The sequence below is a fragment of the Tachysurus vachellii genome, chromosome 1, assembly GCF_030014155.1.
Source record: "Tachysurus vachellii isolate PV-2020 chromosome 1, HZAU_Pvac_v1, whole genome shotgun sequence".
Taxonomy (NCBI): Eukaryota; Metazoa; Chordata; class Actinopteri; order Siluriformes; family Bagridae; genus Tachysurus; species Tachysurus vachellii.
This window is the reverse complement of record NC_083460.1, coordinates 1629454-1654453: the sequence shown is the minus strand read 5'-3', so window position 1 is coordinate 1654453 and position 25000 is coordinate 1629454. Positions and strand designations below refer to the sequence as shown.

General features: G+C 42.8%; 1 protein-coding gene across 3 annotated transcripts in view; it reads right to left on the bottom strand.

The window, feature by feature from the left end:
• ptprfb (protein tyrosine phosphatase receptor type Fb) overlaps positions 1-25000 on the bottom strand; it is a 149471-nt gene that overhangs the window by 73309 nt on the left and 51162 nt on the right. For all 3 annotated transcript variants that reach the window (XM_060867166.1, XM_060867158.1, XM_060867175.1), the window contains exons 3-5: positions 16985-17130; positions 15558-15699; positions 3229-3417 (exon numbers count right to left, since the gene is read on the bottom strand). In XM_060867166.1, the coding sequence (XP_060723149.1) occupies positions 3229-3417; positions 15558-15699; positions 16985-17130 (477 nt within the window). The remainder of the gene's footprint in view (positions 1-3228; positions 3418-15557; positions 15700-16984; positions 17131-25000) is intronic.

The window sequence follows — 25000 nt, the reverse complement described above, 5'->3', positions numbered from 1 at the left end:
TTAGGTCTTCAGAACAGACGAGCTTTACCGGTTCTGTAAGATTCTGTTCTGTGTAGAACCGTGACTGAGGAACCTTTAAGGTCACGTGCAGTGATGGAACCTGGGCTTCTACCTGTCTCAAAGACTCAGAGAGAACCTGGAGCTCGTCTGCTGACTAATTCCAGCCAGGACCTGGCAAGACCTTCAGAAGGTCACGGAAGTAACGTGAGACGATCTCACCCGAGGAACCGCAAGAGAACCTGAGATATGCTTTCTCTGATCCACGGTGGTCCTTCGAGCAACCACTTATCCTACAGCCTTATTTAGATGAAGATAATCTAGAGTTAGGACAATATTGGTTTAACGTCTCATGCATATTTATCATATGTCTAGATTTATATTAATAAACATGACTTAAACGTCTGGAGAAAATCCTCACAGCCTGGAGACGAGTCGAGAACATAACGTTAGGTCATTTTTTTTTCCCCTTTCACAGCACCGCTGCGTCTCAATCCCGTTAGCAAACACTCTGTCTTCTGCGGTCCGGAGTATTTATGGTACATCTTCCAGCTAAAAAAAGTCCACTCAGGTGTTCGTACGCTGCTGATGGTGCAGTTTGTCCACAAATCAGCGTGTCAGCGTGTGGGAGTCGCTCGCCTGAGAGCTGGACGGCGATGTCACCGCTCACCGCCCTACAGACAGGACGACTATAAAATAAACAACTTTCTCTTCCTTTTATTCCTTCCTTCCTTCCTTCCTGAATTCTATTACTTTATCACCACACTCCTTCTAATACGGTATGGTTTCTATGGTTACACGACTATCCGTATAAAAAGTCGCTCCTCCTTGTTGTTGGTTGTTTAACGATTTATTTATTTTATAGCATTGAGTTTAAAGAAATAGTAAAGATGATAAATAAAGACGGAACGTTACCAGATTTGAATGTTAGCGCAGACTAAATGGAGAACAACAGGGAACGAGGTGAAGAACGCCTCACAATCAGCTCGGGGAAAAACAAGGCACCAGTCGCCGGTGGTCTCTGATCTTTCTGAAGGTTTGTGAAGTGCACACGAGTGCGTAATGAGTGGCTTTACACACCGTCCCAATTAACCTTTATAATTAGATTAGAATTACTGATGAGTGTTTTGTTTTTCGTCAAACGCGAGACACAAACTTCAAATAAAACACAGCTCAGCTGACCTGAATGCTGTTTCCATAGCGATTTATTCTTACCTTATTAAATAATAATTAATAATGTATTGTTTATACGCCGACCTGCGTCCTGATTGGCTGCACTGTGATTTACATATAAAAGTTACAGATTTTTTTTTTTCTCACAGAACATTTCTACATAAACACAGAAACCGACATCGTTTTTGTAATGAAATAGTAATGAATTAGTTAATAAACCAGCGAACGTTCGTAAGTGAAGGAGACGTAAACACGACCACGTCCCGGTGGACCGAGGGACAGACAGAAACGTGGGACGTGAATGAATGCGTACAGAGTCGTCGGTGCTGAGACACAGGAAGTGGACGCATGCCGTTAATGTGGAAATGGGAGATTGTGACTTTTGGTGTAGATGACGTGACTTCGCTCAGACACCATGGTAACAACCACAATGTAGTCAGAACAACAGCAACGCACCGTGAGGTGTGTGAAAGATCCACCTGTTCACCTGCCTGGCTTTCAGACGTGTATTTAATTAAATGAGCTCATCGCTATGTCCCGAGGCCACGTTACTGTCGTGTTGTTCAGCCAAGATTAAAAATAAACACACCGAGACTCGCACGCACACGCGATTACGATACGGTGGAACGGCTGAACAAACGCTTCCACGCGTGTCTCGTGTGTTTGCAGCCTCACGTCAATAATGACGTCTCGTATTAATTTATTCTTTTAAAAAGCAAATCATAAACAAATAAAACAGGTTTCTAAACAAAGTGTTGCGCAAACGAGGCGATTATAATTGACCGGCGCATTGTTAATCCCGCGCTCACGCTAGCAGGGTTGTCGTTTGTGGGCGTGGCCTATAAACGTTTTTATAATCAATAAGTGATGTAAGAAATTTGTGACAAAATACATACTTGAAATATTTTCATAAAACTATTTTATTACAAATAGATTTTAGAGCATTTTTGTTAATGAAAAAGAAGTCGTCTAGTAAACAAATAAAAAGTTTAGAATCGGCGTGAAGTTCTGAGGAATTTGCTAAAGTCAATCATTTGTTTGCGGATTTATCGTGTTTGAGCTATGGACTAATCAGCTGTACTGAAAAATTTATTCTAATTCACTAAAATAAAAAATTCCATCCTTTTTTTAACAGAAAAAATTTTTCTGAAACTAAAAATTTCGCAAAATTGTTGTTTAAAAATGGTATATATTACAAATAAAAAAATAATAAATCGAAAATTACAAAATTTAGAATCTTTAATTCGCAGCGATAAATAAAACAGATTATTGTTGATTTTTCACGACAGAGTTGCAGAATGAGAGTTTTGTTGTGTTGCGTTTTGTTCCTTGTGGTTCAAATCGCAGTAAACTGACCGAACCACGTGAACGACAGAGCGAGAGGATGGAAGTGAAGATGAAACGATACGGAGGAGTGAAGAAACACAATGTTTTTACACATCCGATATCCGTCGGTCCGTTAGCTTACCTCGGATCGGTGAGCCACCTGAGAGGAACGAAACAGAAGTGTTAGAGAGAGGGAGCGAAAGAGAACGAAAGAGAGCGAAAGAGAGAGAGAGAGAGAGAGAGAGAGAGAGAGAGAAAAAATGAAAAGATTCGAAAGAAAAGAAATTTTAATCGAATATTGAAAGTGCTCGTGAAACAAATCAACAGGAAAACATGCCCCGCCCACTCAGCCCCGCCCACTAAACAACCAGTCTGATTGTTTTGAGGTAAAAACTACTTCTGTTTTTGATGTAAATAAATTTTATTGTCCCACTGTTTCTGTAAATTATTTATATTGTTTCATATATTCAGGTTCTTATTGTTTTCTTATCTAAATTTGTATTAAATTTCTACTGATTGTTTGTTTGTGTTGTTGTTTCCACCGACTGATTTATTTATTTATCTTTTGTTTTCTGCTCAATTTCTTTTTTCTGTTCTCAAGATTTTTTAGGACAGAATTTTACGAGATATAAAAATATATATATTTAATTGGATATTTTCGACTTTGAGACGTCGAGTACATGATGGGATTTTATTTGTGACTAATAAAATAAAATTGTTTTTAAATGATACCTGAGCGAAGCTGCTTTATCCGTCCATTGCTGCTGTTGATGTCAACAGGAAGGAAATCCTTAAACCAGGAAATTTCCGGATCTGGGTTTCCGCTAGCGGCACAGAGCATCGTAGCCGTCCGTGTTCGCTCCACCACTTTGAGCTGAGGACCCATATCTATACTCGGGAAACCCAGAGGGATCTGATTCTCTGAAAATACACAACACACACACACACACACACACACACACACACACACGTTATTAAAATTTCTACAAAAATAAAACTTTACCAAAGCACAAAGAACCAACCAACAGTCCAGATAAAGCAAAAAAAAAAAGTCAACAATAAGAAAATGCTAAATTCTTCATGAAATGGGCGGAGTCTGAGTGGTGTGATGGGGCGGAGTCACCGTTACTGCCCAGAAGATGATTTGTTTATATTTATACATTTAATGCTGTACCACAATCCTGCTGATCCTGCTGATCGCTTACGTTACAAAGAATTACAAACTAAATCCTCTGACGAATCACTCACATCTCCACCAGGACACTAATCCAGATCAGATACAGATTCAGTTCACACCGGATTAAAAAAACACCTGAATAATCACCACTTTATACTGAAACCTCTCACTTTTTCACCACTGATTGCTCTGTCTCTCTCTATGTCTGTGTCTTTCTCTCTTTCAGTCTCTCTCTCTGTCTCTCTCTATGTCTCTCTCTCCCTTTCAGTCTCTGTCTCTCTTTGTGTCTTTCTTTGTGTTTCTCTCTTTCAGTCTCTCTCTCTCTCTCTCTCTCTCTCTCTTTCCGTCTCTCTATCTGTCTCTTTGTGTCTTTCTTTGTGTCTCTCTCTTTCAGTCTCTCTCTCTCTCTCAGTCTCTATCCGTGTCTCTCTCTCTGTCTCTCTTTGTGTCTTTCTTTAGTGTCTCTCTCTTTCAGTCTCTCTCTGTCTCTCTTTGTGTCTTTCTTTAGTGTCTCTCTCTTTCAGTCTCTCTCTCTTTCAGTCTCTCGCTCTGTCTCTCTTTGTGTCTTTCTTTAGTGTCTCTCTCTTTCAGTCTCTCTCTGTCTCTCTTTGTGTCTTTCTTTAGTGTCTCTCTCTTTCAGTCTCTCTCTCTTTCAGTCTCTCTTTGTGTCTTTCTTTAGTGTCTCTCTCTTTCAGTCTCTCTCTGTCTCTCTTTGTGTCTTTCTTTGTGTCTCTCTCTTTCAGTCTCTCTCTCTCTCAGTCTCTATCCGTGTCTCTCTCTCTGTCTCTCCCTCTCTCATTGTCTCTCTCTCCCTGTCTCTCTCTCTGTCTCTCTTTGTGTCTTTCTTTAGTGTCTCTCTCTTTCAGTCTCTCTCTGTCTCTCTTTGTGTCTTTCTTTAGTGTCTCTCTCTTTCAGTCTCTCTCTCTTTCAGTCTCTCTCTTTGTCTCTCTTTGTGTCTTTCTTTATGTGTCTCTCTTTCAGCCTCTCTCTGTCTCTATCCGTGTCTCTCTCTCTGTCTCTCTCTCTCTCTCTGTCTCTCCCTCTCTCATTGTTTCTCTGTCTCTCTGGCCTTTTTGTCCAGGTGAGTAAATGAATGGAAAGTGCAGGTGTTTTTTGTCCTCTTTGCTTAGCCTTGTTTCTGAATCAGATGCATCACTAACAGATTCTGAGGAGAACAAATCCAGATCTAAAACAAGATTAAATCGCTTTATTTGGTTTGTTTTCTGGATCTGTAACATAAGTTGAAGTTGTGATGAGGTGATTTAAACCCCCTGTAACTCTGCTGCGGTCTTTCGGCCGTGTGTCAGACCCCAGGCTCAGGTGCAGCTCAGGTGAGACGGGGATGAGTTCAGACACATGTTTTTTTCCTCTTAAACTCACACACTCTTTTACACGGTTTTAAATGACCTGACAGACGCAGGTACAGACTTGCGTCCTTTTCGGTCTCGCGTCCTCACCTGACAGCTCGTCTGAAACGAGTCTGACGAGTCACACAGCCGAGTCTCACGCTTCACCTTCTGACCCCGAGGTGTGTGTTTGGCAGGAAGTAGATGTGTCGTAATCCTTCTACTCGCCGTACACTCTGCATCTGCAGCTCGACTGAGGCTTCGTTTGTGTGTTGATTATTACGTCATTTACACTGAGTTTTCATGGCTTCAGGAACGAGAATAAAAACAGATTTCAGCCTCTTGGGACTGATGGCGAATGAAGCGAGTCTTTTGGTTTACGACACAGAGATTCCTCGTCCTCGCCTGATCCCAAACGTCCTCCTGTTCCCTCTTTCAGCACACTGTATACACCCAGTGATGAATACCTTTTATTTTAGTTTACAACACCTGAAAAAAATAACGTTCAGCCTCAGGATTCGGCCTCAGTCTCTGATCTCTATAGTTCTCTCTGAAGTTGATGAGGTTCACCACAGGAAGTGTTTATTTCTCTCGCACCACAGCAATTTCACAACAATTACCATTTTTTTGTCTACAGCAAAGAATGACATCACTTCCTGTTTTCGCTGGTTAAAGATTCCACCAGTCTTTAAAAGGTAGATTATTGTGTAACGGAGAAACAAAGCTCTGACGCTGGAGACTCTTTCCATACACACAAAAAATGTCTCTTAACAGAACACAACCATTACACATCAATAGCGGTTGCTATAGAAACAACACCGTATTAGCACCTTCATATAAACCTCAGGTCTTCATCATTTGAAGACTTTAGCAGGAGGGAATTAGTGTTAAGTCTCTCGGTTGCTTAATTCCGTTGGACTATAAACTGTTGTAGAAAGGACATTATTGACATTGACATTATTTCCTGTCCAGTGTCACCTAAATGAGGATGAGGTTCTGGTTCCTCTCAAGGTTTCCTCCTCATATCATCTCAGGAATGATGTTAGAGATAAATAGTAACTTAAAATTTAAAGGTGCGGCTGCGTGACGGTCAGAGCTGCCGACCAATCAGAATTCAGCACTTAACACCAACACCAACACCAACACCAACAGTACAGCAGACTGCCGGGGTCCTGTTTGTACTCGCACAACCACATGATGCTGACTGACAAGTTTCATCGTTTTATGCAAATTCGGAGCCTCAGTTAAGAACATTATTTACATATTAAGCAGGTCAGACGCCAACCGACAACGAACACTCAAAATAGTGCCGAATTTTACAGGGTTAAACTCCGCTGATGTTTTAGAGATTTTTAAACAAAGGAGTCACGTCCTTTTCCTGACAAGAGGTCGTCTCACGTCTGGTAGAAAGCCGGAGGCGAGTCGAGGCGAGGCAGTGACCCGCAGCAGGGACCGGAGCCACAATACGACACACAAAGCCACCTAATTAAATTTAGCTTCCAAAAGGAAATTCAGTGTGTAGTGGTGTAAAGACAGTATTTTTAATGAGGGCTCAGAAGAGTGATAAGCCCTCGTAGGCTTCCTACAGGATTGTGTTATCTGTCTGAATATGGAAGCGAGCCAGCAGCAGCTCGGCTTTATCGATGCCAGCAGCAATAAAAAAAAAAAAAAAAGGAAAGAAAGAAAGAAAGAAAGAAGGAGTCTGTGATGGCGTGAACAGAACCTTGGCGCAATCGCTTAGCTGGAAGTAAAAAGGGACATTGTTCTGTGGAAAGCAATAAATTACACGAGTCACCGCTTGCGTGCGATATACAAGACGTCTGATCGTCTGATAAAGACGCTGACAGTAAAAAGCTTAAAGCAGAACACGTTGTGGACAAAAGAAAGTGGCGATCGTCTGTAAACAGACTCCTTCAGACCAACTCTGATGATCGATCGCTTACATAACAAAGCACGATATTCGCTTCCTCTGCTCCGTTCAGTAGCCGGTTGCCGAGGTAACGAGGAATTTCTGAAGAAAACAATCCCATAATTCTGTCACTAGATCCTGAAGTAGACTTTAGGTGGACTTTGTAGCCCGACGTCGGTTAGGTGGTTAAACAAAACACGCGGTTAAACAAAACAGAGTCGGTACAGACGCAACACGCTAGCTAGCTGTTTACGACTCGATTAATAACTAAAGTCAGCTTCCTCTAAACCTTCTTTAGCAAAAAAACATTTATATAAAACGTTTAAACAATCGCTGGCACAAAAATCCGACAAAACAAACCGGAGTAAGAGAAAGAATGGTTTTGTTGTTTCAGGTCAGAGGAACCTCAAGAGGTCACGAATACAGACTTTTATTATGTATAGAGTGGAAATTAAAACCCGCCTGCGTCTTGTTGTCTTTTAGATCAATCAATCAATCAATAGACAGTTCAGGAATAAAATATCTATGGTTTTAACAAATAGTTGTTATTATTATTTCATATTTTATTTATAAAGAAACACTGGACTTTAATTGCTAATAAATGATTAGCGTAATGTTTTGTCCCCTAATCACAGAGCCACAGATAATAAGTGTGTTGTATTTCAGCAGGACGCAGCAGGATGATGACTGACTACAGAACAGAGCTGCTTTAAACTCATGCAGCGTCTTACACTTTATTACAGGTAGGGAAGCGCTGCAGGGTTTTAAAAAATGTACTGTGTGTGTGTGTGTGTGTGTGTGTGTGTGTGTGTGTGTGTGTGGATATGGCAGTGGGATAAAAAGAAAAAGTGAGAGCTAAGGCTGCAACCTCCCGCCAGCTCCAATTACTGAGCTGAGTGCAGCCTAGCAGGCAGGACGACGAGTCTAATCAGAACCCTGCTGTACCAAATCGCTCTCCATCTACACACAGCGTAGCAGCTCAGGATACACGCTACGGATACACACTCAGGATACATGCTACGGCTACACCCTCAGGATACACCATCAGGATACACACTCAGGATACACGCTACGGATACACACTCAGGATACATACTACGGATACACACTCAGGATACACGCTACGGATACACACTCAGGATACACGTTACGGATACACACTCAGGATACACGCTACGGATACACACTCAGGATACACGCTACGGATACACACTCAGGATACACGCTACGGATACACGCTACGGATACACACTCAGGATACACGCTGCGGATACCCACTCTGGATACACACTCAGGATACACGCTACGGATACACACTCAGGATACACGCTACGGATACACACTCAGGATACACGCTACGGATACACACTCAGGATACACGCTACGGATACACACTCAGGATACATACTCAGAATACACGCTACGGATACACACTCAGGATACATACTACGGATACACACTCAGGATACACGCTACGGATACACACTTAGGATACACGCTACGGATACACACTCAGGATACACGCTACGGATACACGGTACGGATACACACTTAGGATACACGCTGCGGATACCCACTCAGGATACACACTCAGGATACACGCTACGGATACACACTCAGGATACATGCTATGGATACACACTCAGGATACACGCTACGGATACACGCTACGGATACACACTCAGGATACATACTCAGGATACACACTCAGGATACACGCTACGGATACACGCTACGGATACACAAACAGGATACACACTCAGGATACACACTCAGGATACACACTCAGGATACACAAACAGAATACACACTCAGGAGACACAAACAGGATACACACTCAGGATACACACTCAGGATACACAAACAGGATACACACTCAGGATACACAAACAGGATACACACTCAGGATACACACTCAGGATACACAAACAGGATACACACTCAGGATACACACTCAGGATACACAAACAGGATACACACTCAGGATACACACTCAGGATACACACTCAGGATAGACACTCAGGATACACAAACAGGATACACACTCAGGATACACACTCAGGATACACAAACAGGATACACACTCAGGATACACACTCAGGATAGACACTCAGGATACACAAACAGGATATCGGAATTCTGTCACACCAGACACAATCTGAGGGGTGTGGCCAAATTCATACCAGTTGTCAGTAAAAATAAATAAAGAAAGAATTTAATTTTTTTCTCTGGGTTTATTATCCGTATAAAATACTTCATCATCATCATCATCATCATCATCATCATCATCATCATCATCATCATCCAACAGAAGCTTTATCGCCACATCAAACGTTAGAAACCCAGAAAATGAAAACCTTTTCCAGCTGCAGTGACCAGCTATCACCCACTTTCTTACTGTACACGTGACTAAACACTTACTCAAATCATTTATCTATCGAATTTATTAGCGACGTTTACACCGTAACTACGAACAAACCGCGGGAATCAGCTCCAGTCCCACGGCTGCGGTCCGGACGCTGACGTGTCACAGAGACCACGTCTAAACCCTGTTTCTTCTTTTTTGCCTCTTAAATACACACGACGCTAGCGTGCTTAAAAAAAATAAACGAAAGAAAGAAGAAAACGCATGAAGAGAAAATAATTTTCATTTTCCCACCTAAAATCTATCAGGACATTATTAAGACTGGAGGAAATTACAGGTTTATTAAAGGACTTCTGCTGAACAGTGAATAAAAACCGAGCTGAATAAAATATGCGTGTGAATAAGAGAGAAATGAGTGTAAATTGACGGCTTGTTGCTCGAGCTCTTTGGCCTGCTGCTCTTTTTCCACATCATCACGCTTCAGTAAAGAGTAAATAAAAAAGTGTAGGAGCCGAGAGCCTGATGGAGGCGGTGCGCTCGTCCTGGCTGCGCTCCAGAAACATGCTGTTTATCCGACTCGGCTGTGGAGGAAAGAGGTGTAATGCAAGCCGTGACCTTTAAAATAATACACTTTTTCTCGCTGGGCAAAATATTCAGCTTCAGTCCCCCAGCTGACAGGCACTTAATCAATAGCGGCCGGCGGTGTCTGTTCTCCCTCACCTCCCGTTCGCTATCTCTCTTTCATATCCGCCCTCCAACTTCCCCCGTCTCTCCGGCGTGATGTACGGCCCTGCCACAGGAACACGGCCTTTATTTACGCCGCCACGGACGACGGTATACGGAGCCGACGCCGGAGCCGTTAGCAGCGCTGATAAACAAACTAACATTTCTGCTCGCCGTAATGGACTTTAAGACAAAGTGAGATCATCTACAAACGCCGTTAGAAACACAAATCTGCGGAAAATCGCTAAATCCTCAGAGCACTGTTAAGCTATCTGACTTGCACGGACAAAAAAATCGGTTCCGTTTAATGAAACAAATACTCGAGTCGATCTTTTTCAGGCTCTTTCAGGATCGACTGTTCTGCAGCTTCAGTGGGATTATAAATGTGTTTTCATGCTGTTTGCCTCCATTTTGTTATTCTTCTTGCTCATGACATTAGGGATTGACTTGACGTATTATTTACAGAAGAGTTAGCATTACACATGTTTCTCATGGCGACTGCTAGCTAGCTGCACAATGGTTTATGCTACGTCACCTACTCGTGACGTGACGTACGGCTAAGTACGGTGACCCATACTCAGAATTTGTTCTCTGCGTTTAACCCATCCAAAGTGCACACACACAGCAGTGAGCACACACACTGTGAACACACACACAGCAGTGAACACACACACACCGTGAACACACACCCGGAGCAGTGGGCAGCCATTTATGCTGTGGCGCCCGGGGAGCAGTTGGGGGGGTTCGGTGCCTTGCTCAAGGGCACCTCAGTCGTGGTATTGCTGGCCCGAGACTCGAACCCACAACCTTAGGGTTAGGAGTCAGACTCTCTAACCATTAGGCCACGATTTCCTGAGAAACTCCACATTCTTGAAAATAAGACTTAAGACTTCGAAGACTTAAATGAACGCTCACAGACTGGAATCGGAAGGTTTCGTGATCAAGTTCCTACACGTTCACCGCTGGACCCATCTTGTGCATCGAGCTGATAATCAAGGTAGCCCCGCCCATCACGTCTCCACAAACCAACAGATTTCACTGGAGTCACAGCGTAACAGCATTTCCGACACAATGAAAAGATTTCCAGGATACACTAGTTAGTACACATAACAACAGAAAAAGAGCGCAATTTGTCGACATTCATGCATTTATCTGCGTGGAATTTGTTTGCTCTAGTCAACAACGACAGCTCTCTTTTATTAAGGCCTAAATGCTATCTGCCTCACTGCAGAGATGGATTTTGTTTGATCTGTGGGTTGTTCATTTCTCTGCGAGTGAAAGCATAAGTAAGACCTGTCACCCGACCCGGTTCGAGGGGGATTTAATTAACACCGGCTGCCATGTGTCTCGATTCTCATCACCTTTCCCAGACACATTAAAGCAGCCTCCGTCTAGAGCGATTAAACTAAACAGCTCAGCGCAATTCCCGTGTGCTTTCCTTCTGTTGTGTTGTACGTTCTGACCTTTATAAATGATTTTACAGTCTCCTAGGGCAAATTAGCTCGAGGCCTGCTTCTGACAGCCTTCACTCATTAACGTTTTAAGAAGCCTGAAGGCTGTTTTTTTTTATCTCTAATGAAGGATCATATTTAATATAAAATGATAAAATAAACTATACAGTTTCAGGTGTATCATTTTAATCCCTGACGCTATCATTTCTGAATCATCCCTGATGCTATCATTTCACTCAACAGTGCTTTAACTTTAATCTTTTATCCCTGTCGTTGATATTTAACCAAGTACCAAAGAGTGACGCTTCCATAGTGATTAAAATCCCAGGACTGTGAGAGACTCTGGTGAGGCCTTAAGCAATGTTATGAACCCTTGACTTCCGGCTCTTTATCTGAGTATGTTGCTTTGTCTCAAAAATGTAAAGGATATGTACTTAAGGATAATTATATTTGGCAGACGTCCAAATCCATAGCGGCTTCAGGGGAAGTGTGGGGTAGAGCAGGGTTCAACAAGAGCCTTCAGGTAGGTTTGGGTCTCTTTGTTGTTTTGTTTTGAATGTTGTTTGAAAAGAAAATTTTGTGAGAACTGGTGGTACTGGGTGGGAGCACTGATGGGGTAGAACTTATAACTGCCTTGGGGGTTGATGGTAAGGTACCAGAACCACTATTCTGTCACACTAGTTTACTTTTTGACTGGTTGGCTTGATAAAGTGCCTGCAGTCGATTATACAAACACTGCCTTGTTCAGTGGATTTCTTAATCAGAGAGGTGTTCTGATAGTCCGGGTCCTACCGAGAGTCCAGTTGCGAGGACGTTACCCTTCAAGGGTCTCGGGTGCCTGAAAGCTTCAGCAGTCGTGATTCGAACGCTTTCACATTTCAACAACCAAAGGATTTTTGTCTTCAGTCCCTGTTGTTGAAAAAATTACCACGAGGGTAATTACATTAGATCCTCTTCCAAACCTTCTTATTTTGGTCCAGCTCCAGTGTATATAATCTTTCTCCAAAGTCCTTGAAGATGACTGTGGTTCAGAAAGCGAGTACAGGCTGTGATTCTACCCAGCCATATTGCACAAGTCCTTGGGAGAGGCTTCTCACGACAGACGCAGTTTGTATCTGTCAAAATGCGATGATCTATGGTGCCGGGCGCCGAGCCAGCAGATGGTGGGAGAAATTAAACTTGTGACACACACCATTGGCTGGAGACGTGGAGGCGGTTGGAGACCACACCTGTAGAAGGGCGGTGGACTGATTTGTTTATTGCGTGAGAAAATGAATGCAGGGATGTGCGCTAGCTTCCGGCGGAAAGGACTCTCCAGGTCATTTGTTCAATAAACATGGAGGGTGTATTGTCATTTAAGGGGAAGTGAAGGGAACATATACAAAAGACTCATTGGGAGTGGAATGAAAGTGTAATGTGTGTTCATTCTTCTCAGGCTTAACGTGTGATCTGAGCACCATTTACAAAGCGGAGCCGTTGTACGTACTCGCGGTTTCCTGAAATATTTATGACTCGTATTATGTTGCAGTCGCTTGTTGCCCCCGAGTCAACTGAAAGGCTGTGATGTATGGAGAATATATATCGCACTCGTGTAATCCTGTGCTCCGTAATTTCTTTTACTGCCACTCAGTACAGGCTGAAATCTTTCAAATTACATCCTGTGTGTAATGCGTATCAATTACGCCACCGGTTTGTGTGTCAAACTCTGACAGACAGAGGATTCAGATGTTAGTCACAGCTACGCGAGTACGAAACTCTGCAACGGAATAACAAACCGGAATGGCGAGTAATGACAGGAAATTTCCACAGATCGATCGCTCATGCAAACTCCCTCAGGGAACTGTGGGAAGCCTGTGAAGAAAAGCGAGACTGTTTTTGTCTGCCCAGGTGATGAGACAGGATCGTTCATCCGTCACACCAGGCAGGACTGTAGCCGTGACAACGCCAGGACTCCAAACGTCGGTATTGAGTTTTCATATCCAGTAACATCACGGCCACGAGGAAAAATAAGAAAGCAGGAAGCGAAATCCGTCATCAGATATCACGGCAGCGGCACTTGTCCTCCTTAGAAGTTAGGTCACCTTCAGGGTGCACAATTAATTGTAGTTTTAATCCTAATAAACATTTGTTTTGTGACCGGTCGGGGTGACAATATCTCTAAAAAATCATCCAGAACTTTGGATTTGAGTTCCAATCCAACATCTCAAGGGCACTCAATAGTATACTATACAATTTATAAAGATCTATTAGATCTCCTAGATCTATTAGTTGTCCATAATGCTGAAGCTTCCAGGTTGAAAACATCAACAGAACATCAGAAGTATGTATAATATCAGAACATCCTGAAGTTCAGTCAAGAAAGAAGCCTGTAAAGTGAAACAAAACCGATGTGTGAATATTTTCGAGAAACATAATAAAGGTTAAATCGTCATTTTAGTCGTTCACGATGAAGCAGCAGGTCGTGTCCGTGCGAGTCAGAGCCGATGAAGGGAAAATGAAGAACCTCTGGCGGAACAGGACGGAGGAAGAAAGAGAAGATGAGAAGGAAATTCTCTCAGCCCCGTTTTTCCATTATTTCTGTGCATCTGTGCTGTTTGTGAGTTTCACCAGGAGAAATGAGCGACGTGGCGCTTCGGCGTGATCAAAGCCCCGCTTTGTTCGATGCTGTGCTGCAGCGACGAGCATAAAATTAGATCATCTTTGGTGGGAGCACCTCTGCTTTTACCTTCTGTCATCAAATGTCACAGGCAGAGTCAATTTTTACCTCTAATCACCATCACATTTGACTCGACGCTTGATGTGTCGCTGGTCTAATAGCTGGTAGATGCGTACGGGGGTCCTGCCGTGAGCACAGAGCCGTCATTACATTACACAAGCCAGGTTTTTTTTCTCTTTTTCATCTCTCGCCTCCGCAGAACAGCGCTTTGAGGAGCAGAAACCTGGCACTGATGCCGTCAGGAGCTGAATTAAGTGTAATGTTTTCACCTGGAACCTGCTGGGAGTTTTAACCCGGCACGGAGGCGATGACGCTGATGCCGACGCGACTTGACAGCAGGACGAAAAGCTTTCAGAAAGACAGACGAAGTGACTCACGGCCAAGCAGTGGACTCGCTGAGAGACGACTGACTTTCCTATTTCCTGACACTCGGGTCATCAGTCATCAGAGTTAAACCCTAATGCTGACTTCCAGAAGATGTGAAATAATCACAGATTTAAATCCAAACAATAAAACCAGAAAGAAATAAGATAATATATTGAGATATTTCTATTTTATATCAGTTTTTTTTTCTTTGTGTCCACATCTTTGAGCTTCATATAACTGAGAACTTCTGCCTTTTTTTTTTTTTTGCTTTAAATCATCTCTGAATTACTTTGCCATTGGTTCTGGATGGGGCACAAACTTTTGCACTCAACTCTTTCATGTATGGGTCATGAATCAAGGTTCAGTTCACTGAGTGTGTGTGTGTGTGTGTGTGTGTGTGAGTGTGTGTGTGTGTGTGTGTGGGTGTGTGTGAGTGTGTGTACATGCGTGTGTGTGTGTGAGTGTATGTGTGTGCGTGTGTGTGTGTGTGTGAGTCTGTGTGTGTGAGTGTGTGCGTGTGTGTGTGAGTGTGTGTGTGTATGTGTCTTTGTATGTGTATGTGTGTGTATGTGTGTGTGTTTGTATGTGTGTTTGTATGTGTATGTGTGTGTATGCGTGTATGTGTGTTTGTACGTGTATGTGTGTATGTGTGTTTGCATGTGTATGTGTGTATGTGTGTTTGTATGTGTATGTGTGTATGTGTGTGTGTGTGTTTGTATTTGTGTATGTGTGTGTGTGTGTGTTTGTATGTGTGTGTTTGTATGTGTGTATGACCAATCAGAACGCAGAACTCAACAGCGCTTTAGGATCATTTTTAACAGCAACTTGAGAATCTGATCAGAATCAGAAATTCCCTCAGAAGACACGCTGATGTCATGATAGCATGATTTACATAACCACACCCCTGACCACACCCCTGACCACACCCCTGACCACACCCCTGACCACCCTGTGAAGGTTAGAACAGTTGTACGGAGAGGAGGAGAGAAGAAGAGAAGCTCTTGGTACCTTCCAGCACGGTGAGTTTGGCGCTGGTGTTGATTTCTCCAACACTGCTGGTGGCTGTACACTCATAGATGGCTTCGTCTCGGTGTGTGCGCAGGGGCTGAATACGCAGGACGGAGCCCGAGCCATCGTCAAACTCAATCACCTGGGAGACAGAGGGAAGCAAACACAGAGAGCTGAGTCATTGTCCAAACACACACACACACATACAAACACACACACATACACACCTACAAACACACACACACATACACACACACACACACACATATACACACACATACAAACACACACACACACATACACACACACACACACACATACACACACACATATACACACACATACAAACACACACACACACATACACACACACACACACATACACACACACATACAAACACACACACATACACACCTACAAACACACACACACACATACACACACATACACGTACAAACACACACACACATACACACACACACACACACACACATATACACACACACACACATACACACACACACACACACATAAACACACACACACACACACACATATACACACACATACAAACACACACACACATACACACACACACACATACACACACACACACACACACATATACACACACATACAAACACACACACACACATACACACACACACACACATACAAACACACACACACATACACACCTACAAACACACACACACATACACACACATACACGTACAAACACACATACACACATACACACACATACACATACAAAGACACATACAAACACACACACACATACACACACATACACATACAAAGACACATACACACACATACAAACACACATACACACATACACACATACAAACACACACACATACACACACATACAAACACACACATACACACATACAAACACACACACACACACACATACACACCTACAAACACACACACACACATACACACACATACACGTACAAACACACATACACACATACAAACACACACACACACACATACAAACACACACACACACACACACATACAAACACACACACACACGTACAAACACACATACACACATACAAACACACACAGACATATACACACATACACACACACATATATACATACACACATACAAACACACACACATACACACACATATACACACACACACATACACACATACAAACACACACACATACACACACACACACACACACACATACACAAATACAAACACACACACACATACACATACAAACACACATACACACATACACATGCAAACACACATACACACATACACACACAAAGAAACATACACAGACATACAAACACACACACACACATATACAAACACACACACATACAAACACACACACATACAAACACACACATACACACACACGGTTACCTCAAAGCGCTGAGAGCTGACTTTTTTCCCCTTTTTCATCCATGTGATACGAGGTTTGGGTTCTCCGACCGCCTGGCATACGAAAGAGGCCACGCCCCCTGAAATCCCCGTCTGGTCCTCTGGAGTCTTGATGAAACTTGGCAAACCTGGAAAAAAGGAGAGAGAGAGAGAGAGAGAGAGAGAGAGAGAGAGAGAGAGAGAGAAATAAAGAAAGATATTAATTTAACTTTTGTGTTTGTGTGTGTGTGTGTTTGTGTCTGTGTGTGTGTTTGTGTGTGTCTATGCATGTGTGTGTATGTGTTTGTCTGTGTTTGTGTGTTGGTGTGTGTGTGTGTTTGTGTGTGTGTGTGTTTGTGTGTGTCTATGCATGTGTGTATGTGTTTGTGTGTGTGTTTGTATGTGTGTGTGTTTGTGTGTTGGTGTGTGTGTGTTTGTATGTGTGTGTCTGTGTGTGTCTATGCGTGTGTGTGTGTTTGTGTGTGTTTGTATGTGTGTGTGTTGGTGTGTGTTTGTATGTGTGTGTGTTTGTGTGTTGGTGTGTGTGTGTTTGTATGTGTTTGTATGTGTGTGTGTTGGTGTGTTTGTGTGTGTGTGTGTGTGTGTGTGTTTGTGTCTGTGTTTGTGTGTGTCTATGCATGTGTGTGTATGTGTTTGTGTGTGTTTGTGTGTGTGTGTTGGTGTGTGTTTGTGTGTGTCTATGCATGTGTGTGTGTGTTTGTGTGTGTGTTTGTATGTGTGTGTGTGTTGGTGTGTGTTTGTATGTGTGTGTGTGTTTGTGTGTTGGTGTGTGTGTGTTTGTATGTGTGTGTCTATGCATGTGTGTGTATGTGTTTGTGTGTGTTTGTATGTGTGTGTGTGTGTGTGTTGGTGTGTGTTTGTATGTGTGTGTGTTTGTGTGTTGGTGTGTGTGTGTTTGTATGTGTGTGTGTGTGTTTGTGTGTGTGTTTGTGTGTTGGTGTGTGTGTGTGTTTGTATGTGTGTGTGTGTGTGTGTGTGTGTTGGTGTGTCTAAACAGGTTTTGTTTTCCACATATTTTTGGTCCAGATCAAGCTAAAACACGTCTATTCAAAAACACACACACAAAAACAGGTTTCACAGTGATGTCTGTACAAGTGACGCAAGATACACACGTAGGTTTTGCTATCTTCATGATGCACTTTCACTGACAATATTAGTCACACACACACACACACACACACACACACACAATAAGAATAATAACTAGAATAATTGTTTACAGTCTGAACATTTATAATACACTCTGTGGGTTCTTATTTATTTCTTTCATTATTTTTTTTGCATTTATTTATTTAATGTTTCACATTTATATATTTTTCTTTTATTTGTTTTTAGATCTGTGTTGTGGGAGTTTAATGCAAACTATTTGTGGAGCTATTTTCACACACGTTTGGTCAAGTGACCAAAATTAATTATGTTAAAAAAATTAATTAATTTTGAAAAATGTAAAAAGAAAAAAAAAACCTTTGAGAAAGATGACGTGAAAAAATAGAGCAGAAAAACAAGCACAAGTAGGAAGAGAAACACATAAAAATCATATAAATTATAATAATAAAAAAGACATACAAATAAAATAAAAAAAAAAACAAAAGGAAAAAAGGGAAATAAGAAGCTAAAGAGGAAGTCGTCGTCCTGCTAAAATTCCTTTTTTCTAAAACGCACTGTTCCTCAAATTGTGGCCTCTTTATAATGTCACAGTCTCCTGAATCATGTGATTTTCCATCCTGTTTATGATACAGATCAGGATTTTCAGGTTGTTATTCACTTTGTATATTTATATAATTTAAATGTCACGTCTTGTCGCGTCACGTCGTCAGTCCGCAGTGACGGATGTGCTGTTTGTACTCCACATTCCTGTGGCCACGCCCCGTTTTCCAGCTACTGGAACTTAATTTCGGGCGTCAGAATGTATTTCATTTTCCACCTCGGCGCTGCTGAATTCTGATTGTTCAGAAGAAGAGAAGTGTTTCTATATGTTTCTAATACATTATCGTTGCTATAGTAACAGCTGATTGACAGGGACTTGTACGGCAGACGCTCTGCTCTCCGGCGTCCGAGGGAAAGCTGTAAGTTTATATCTGAATGTTATTAGCGTGTATAAACAGAAGACTCGACTTCACCTGGTCTGTATGATAAATGTGTAGAAAGTCAGCAGCTATCTGAAGCTCGGCCCGAACCTCCTGACGTCGGCTGAGAAAAACGGCCGTGCCCTTCTGCTTTTATGTATCTGCTAATAAAAGATCGCAGGTGCCGCGGCAAAGGGAACAAAATCGATAGCTAGTTAACATAACGTAGTGTCTATATGAAGAGCCGCGTGATGGAGACTAGCAGCCGGACGGCGTGCGTTAAATCATCAGCAGATCTGATCCAGCGGTGTGACCTTGCTGTAGGACGTCAGGTTGACTGTAGAGCTGTGAGTGAGGAGACCGAGCTGTCGCCACATTTGTGGGTCTATTCTTTCAACTCAAACCCCAGTGACCCTGCGGACCGCCGGTCACACTGACATTTAGATGACATTTACGATATTAGTTCCCCAGGAAGCGAGCAATTCCGACACAGCAGCACCTCAGAAAAGTGCCTTTCATCTGTATGGCCGTCCGCACCATGCCACCGCAGCTACAGACTCATTCTCCCAGCATGCCTTTCACTCCACATGTGTCTCTGTACTCATCAATCCCCACCTCCACCACCACCCCCTCTCCAACATGCTGTTTTTTATTTAAACCTAATTAGCAGGCCTCAAAGGCCGGGGCTCGTTAAGCTCTTAAGGGCACATGCTTCACGTTAGCATACGGATGGAAAAGCCGACGAAAGGAAGGATGAACGGATCAGTGACGTTCTCACGGAAGAAGGAGCTCTTTGAGGAATCATAAAAACACATCCTCACCGCGCGGCGCTAATCTGTGCACACACAATGCCGTCCTCAAAGATGTCCTCAAAGATGCGCCAATGTTTCAGCACCTATAAAGTGTCACTTTTACATGAAGATAATCAGATGCGCATAACGCAGTGTCTTATCTTTCATCCCATTAAAGATGTTTTTCATGCTACTACCTGCTAGTGTTCACCAATAAAATGTTTTCTTTAGTAACTTTAAGCTACACTTCCACAGTTTCTGCTCCTAACGTTCATGATTACTGCTCCTTTTCTGCCTTCACGTTACAGAAGCTATAAACGGTCGTTCTCTCCTCATGGGGATCTCAGGGATTAAGGTGCTGGATTACTGATCAGAAAGTGGTGAGCTTGAACCTCAGCAGCACCAAGCTGAAGACATCAGGCTCACATCAGCAGAGAAACCAGGACAGGATAGTGAAGAATCTGATGGTGCGTCTGACATCCCTCATGGGCTCATGGGAAATCACGAAACACTGAGATGATACAAGGAGGAAACTCCTACATTGATTTTCCCTCTAAAAGAGACCTGGAGAGATCCGGTCTCTTCCTCCAGCTTTGTTGTGACTTTGTTAAAAGTTTCCAACCCTTGCGATGTGGATCACACACCTGGATGGTCACCAGAGGTGTGATACTGAGCTAACGGTTCTTTCCCCAGATGATTCCTCCTCTCTCTGCCTCTTTGATCTGATATCAAGTCGAGGCTGGAAACCGAAGATGGTGATTCACGTCTTTGAACAGCCCACCAGGGGCACTGTTTAAAGGCTAAAGTAACGCTAAACCTCCCTGTGCACGGGTCATACGATACGACTTACCTCGATTAGCAGGAAGCTCGCTTTTTTCTTCATCAGACTCGTGAAAGATGCATGAGCGAACACTGAGCTAATGCTTTCAGTAAGTGATTTTCTGCTGGTGGACGGCTGGGTGAGGGGTGTGTTCGCTCCCATCAGCCAGAGGAACGGTATTTACTCTTGATTTGTGTCAAAGACGTGGACGCTGATCAGCAAAGCCCGAGGATACAGTAATCACATCAGGAACGACGTCAGGAACGTGGACCGAAGGCAGTCAATCTGTTGCAGGGCTACTTGATGCTCCTTCTACGGTTATTTGTCTACGGTTACAAGCGAGATCTCGTTTGCATAATTTACCGTCTTAAAGCTATAAGATGGATAAGTGGCACAACAGTGTTGCTGACATCACGGACCATTTGCTGTCTTCACAGCTTTGAGTCAGTAAAATAAAAGGGAACTTTTATTACCATCCTGGTTGATAACAAGGCAAAAATGTCAAATACGTCTGTTACGGTGATAAAACTCTCTCTTTCATCAGTGGAGCGGAAATCCTGAGGTTATTACTGTATCGCTCTTCACAGTCGTCACAGTGGACGTGCGTAATTGCATTCCCAGTTTATGTTCTGCGCCATTCTGTTAAATAATTCACCCGTCCCGGAAAGCTACATGCTCGACAGCCGCCTCGCTCTGAGCTCACAAGGAGAAAAGAAGCGTTTCTCTTTTTTCTGCGTTTATCAGCCTGTTTATTCGCTCTCTCTCTCCCTCTGTTTATGCACATAATGGACCCAAGATAATACAAAACAAAAAAAATCTAGAAAAGTGCCATTAATGTTCCCCGAGCGGTAATACGACACTTTTCCTGCCAGGATTTTCATACAAATATTAAGCGGGATCCATTTAACAAGTTGATATCGGGCCACGGAATTGAGAAAAATATTGTAATTGAGCTGATTAGGCAAGATAATGTGACATTAATTGGAAGCAAAAGCCTTGGAAATGGGGCAGAATTACATTAATGGAAGCGTTGGGCTGAAAGGATGGCGGCCGCTAGCATCAAATCGTCAGACACATTTCCGCTAAGTGCACCAGCGAAGGGGTAAAAAAGAAAAGAAAAAAAGAAACCTGGTGATATATTATTAATGAAAACAAATGGGCGTCTCTCTGGTTTGGGTATTGATCCCACATTCTCTCCTCACATTGACCCGAGCGATTAGTTTCCGCAGAAGCAGCTCTCGCTCAGGTTCTTTCTGTTCTCCGGCAGATTCTGTGTCCTTAAGTTTACGCTTTAAGGGATCTGCACATGCACAGTTTAGCTCACATGCCACTGATTGGAGATGTGTGTAGGACACGAATGCACATGTGTGTTGGGCCACCTGTTCCTGCACCTGTGGTTTTTGTGCATTTAAAAGGGGGCCCATCAGCCTGCAGACCATCTGGGAGGTCAGGATATGGATTTTCTCCTGTCTCCACTGACCCCTGACCCCATCAAAGCTCCTCGGAGCATAAAGTAACCCTAGACCTTAAAATCTCAGGCTGTCAGTGCACAAATGAGGCGGTCACCCACCAACACCACCTCCACTGCCTCCTCCTTCAACTCCTATTCTTCACTCGCATCATCAGCACTAATTTTCACAGTTATTGGTTCGAGTCCTACACAGTTGTGCACTAGCTCATCGACTATCCTGCTCATGCAGTGCATCCCTGCTGCATTTCGCTGTAATCCCACAGGCTTGATATTTCATCACAACCTATAGGACTAGATGAAGTCAGATGTAAAAAAAAACGGACTTGACTTGACATTTCAAGTCGAGAACTCCAGCAGAGATACAGTACCTGTGTGTGTGGGTTTTTTCATTAATCTCCCCAGGCATGATGGGAACAGCTCCTGAAGTCTTGGAGAATCTGCCAGAACATCAACCCCTGAAGAGGGAACTTGGTGTACTGGAATGAATCTAAGCTTAAATCCAAACAAACTGGTTCTGAAAGTCGTAGACTGGACCGAGCCGCCTCGCGTTCTCACAGTTAGCGGTGTTTGTGAAGTCGTAGGGTTTTCGTATGAACAAACGTTCATTTCTGAGGTAAAACTTCAACAGGCACTAGGACCTTGGAGCGCTAGTTCATGTCAAGCTGCAAACTGATACTGACGTTTAAGTGTATAGTTTTTCTCGCGTATTTTAAGTATCGTGGTCTGTTTTTCTTTCGTTTTCTTTTGTTTTTTAATGCTGTTTTGCTGACCGTCGTTCAGGACACCTACACGTCACGTATCACAAAAATACTGAAGCATCGTTAAATTGTTTAGAATGTTTAAATGAATATTTTTGTGATATTAACCCTGCTAACGTAGCGCTACCTGTTACACCGATCCATACTGTATGTGTAGATATATATATACACACAGGCCACATATTGAGCTTGATTATTAAATATGCCTTTTTATCTAAGCTAAAATATTAAACATCGATGACGAGGAGTTTACGGATGTTAAAGATATTGAAAGCTGTCGAAACTGGATTGAAAAGACTCGCTGTACTGTCAGGACCCCGAGGTATATTTCTGTCTTCTTATATTCATTCGTTTTACTCAGATATTCTACTCTACGTTCTCAAATCAATACGTAAGTGCTGCTCTAGATTAGCCTTATGTACATCAGGATGAAATGTAAAGTATAAATAATACATTCAGGTAGATGTTCTACAAGAAGGCCACAGGAAAAAAACAACCTTCTGGTCAAGGGCAAAAAAAAAAACCCCGTACGAACTGAACGTCACGTTCTGACTGAGTAGAACGAGCCAAACTCTGTCGGACTCGGAGCCCGGACAAAGCCAGCGAGTGGAAATGTGTAGTCAGCGAGGCAGAGCTAAAAATTAAAGAGGCATGAAATCAGCAGATTGGAAATATTTGCCGAGGTTAAGCGAGAGTGATCAGTGGAGTCCTCGGGCACGGTTGAGGTCGCTCACCCCGAGCGTGGCGTTACCCAGAGGCACGGCCACGGCATAAACATGAGAGGCTGAGCTTCGTTGGTCGTGACCTGCACGTAATGTGGACTAGCCTGACATTTCCTCCGAGGACTCAGTGAGTCAATAGTGTGTGGATCTGAAATACACGATTTCACCATCGAGTGACGCTGCGGAGAAAATGATCTGAACTCCTGAAGTCTTTATCAAACTTTTATATGTTTTCCGGAGTCATTCCTGGAGGATGTGCTTCCAAATTCTGGACTCTTGTGGATGACGTGTACGGTGTAATGAAGCAGAGCTGCTGCTGTCTCAGTAACGTAAAGTTAGTTCTTCTTGTCACCTCCGTTATAGCAGCTACAGACAGTCGCTACCTCACCAGACTCTCGCTGTTCTGTCTTTAAAGTGATACGACAAAAAATACAGCTTAGACATAAAAAAAAGTGAATTCCTCTGTTCTAAAGATGCCGGAAAAGTTGACGCATTTCCTCAGAGCGCCGACACCGGAGACTCCTTCCGTAAACGTTTCCTGAATGAAAATCTACCAGGAAGAATCGTACGTCGGAGCTGCCGTTAAATTTGTTCGAATGAATCGACACCTTCAGGTCAGTATGGAAATCGCTGGGAGGGTAAAGCTAACGAAGCTCGTACGCTAAAAGAACACGAGCATTTATTCGGGGAAACGATGCTTTTTTTCATGCAAAAAAATGTTCAACTTTAGGAACATTTTTGAACATTAACGATTTCATTGTGTTTTTCTCACAAATATTTAACAGCATTGTTGCTAATATCGTTCATGCGTTGTTGTCGTCTTGTAGGGAAAAGACTGAAGCGAAAAACTCTTTTTATCTTTTTATCTTCAATCCATTTGCTTGTTTCTACTTTTCTAGTTATTGAAAAACAAAATCAGTGGAATATTCATCGTCCAGTTATAGATAAATATTCGATCCTTCCAGTTTTCCAGCAGATGTTCAGGATAAATAAATAATATTAAACTGTATTTCTGATACGAAGCAATTTTCGAACCAAATTTCGATTTTTCTTCCTCAGCGACAATTTCGATGTTGACTCTCAACAATAAACGGAGGAATAAAGTGTTTTCGGCTCCAGAATAAAAATTCAGCTCGCCGCCATCATCCTGATCCGTATTCGATACATATTTGATATGTTCATTACGCCGCTATAAGCCGTCACCTGGGAGCAGCCTGGAGCGCCGGACTTGGAGACGATCCCAGAGGACGATGGGAAACAGAATGGAATAATGAACAGATATAAAGGTGGAGAACGCAGACCACACCAGCCCTCGTTACGCTGCACCACCAACCCCCACTAACGAGCTCGCTAACTTTATTAGCATAGCG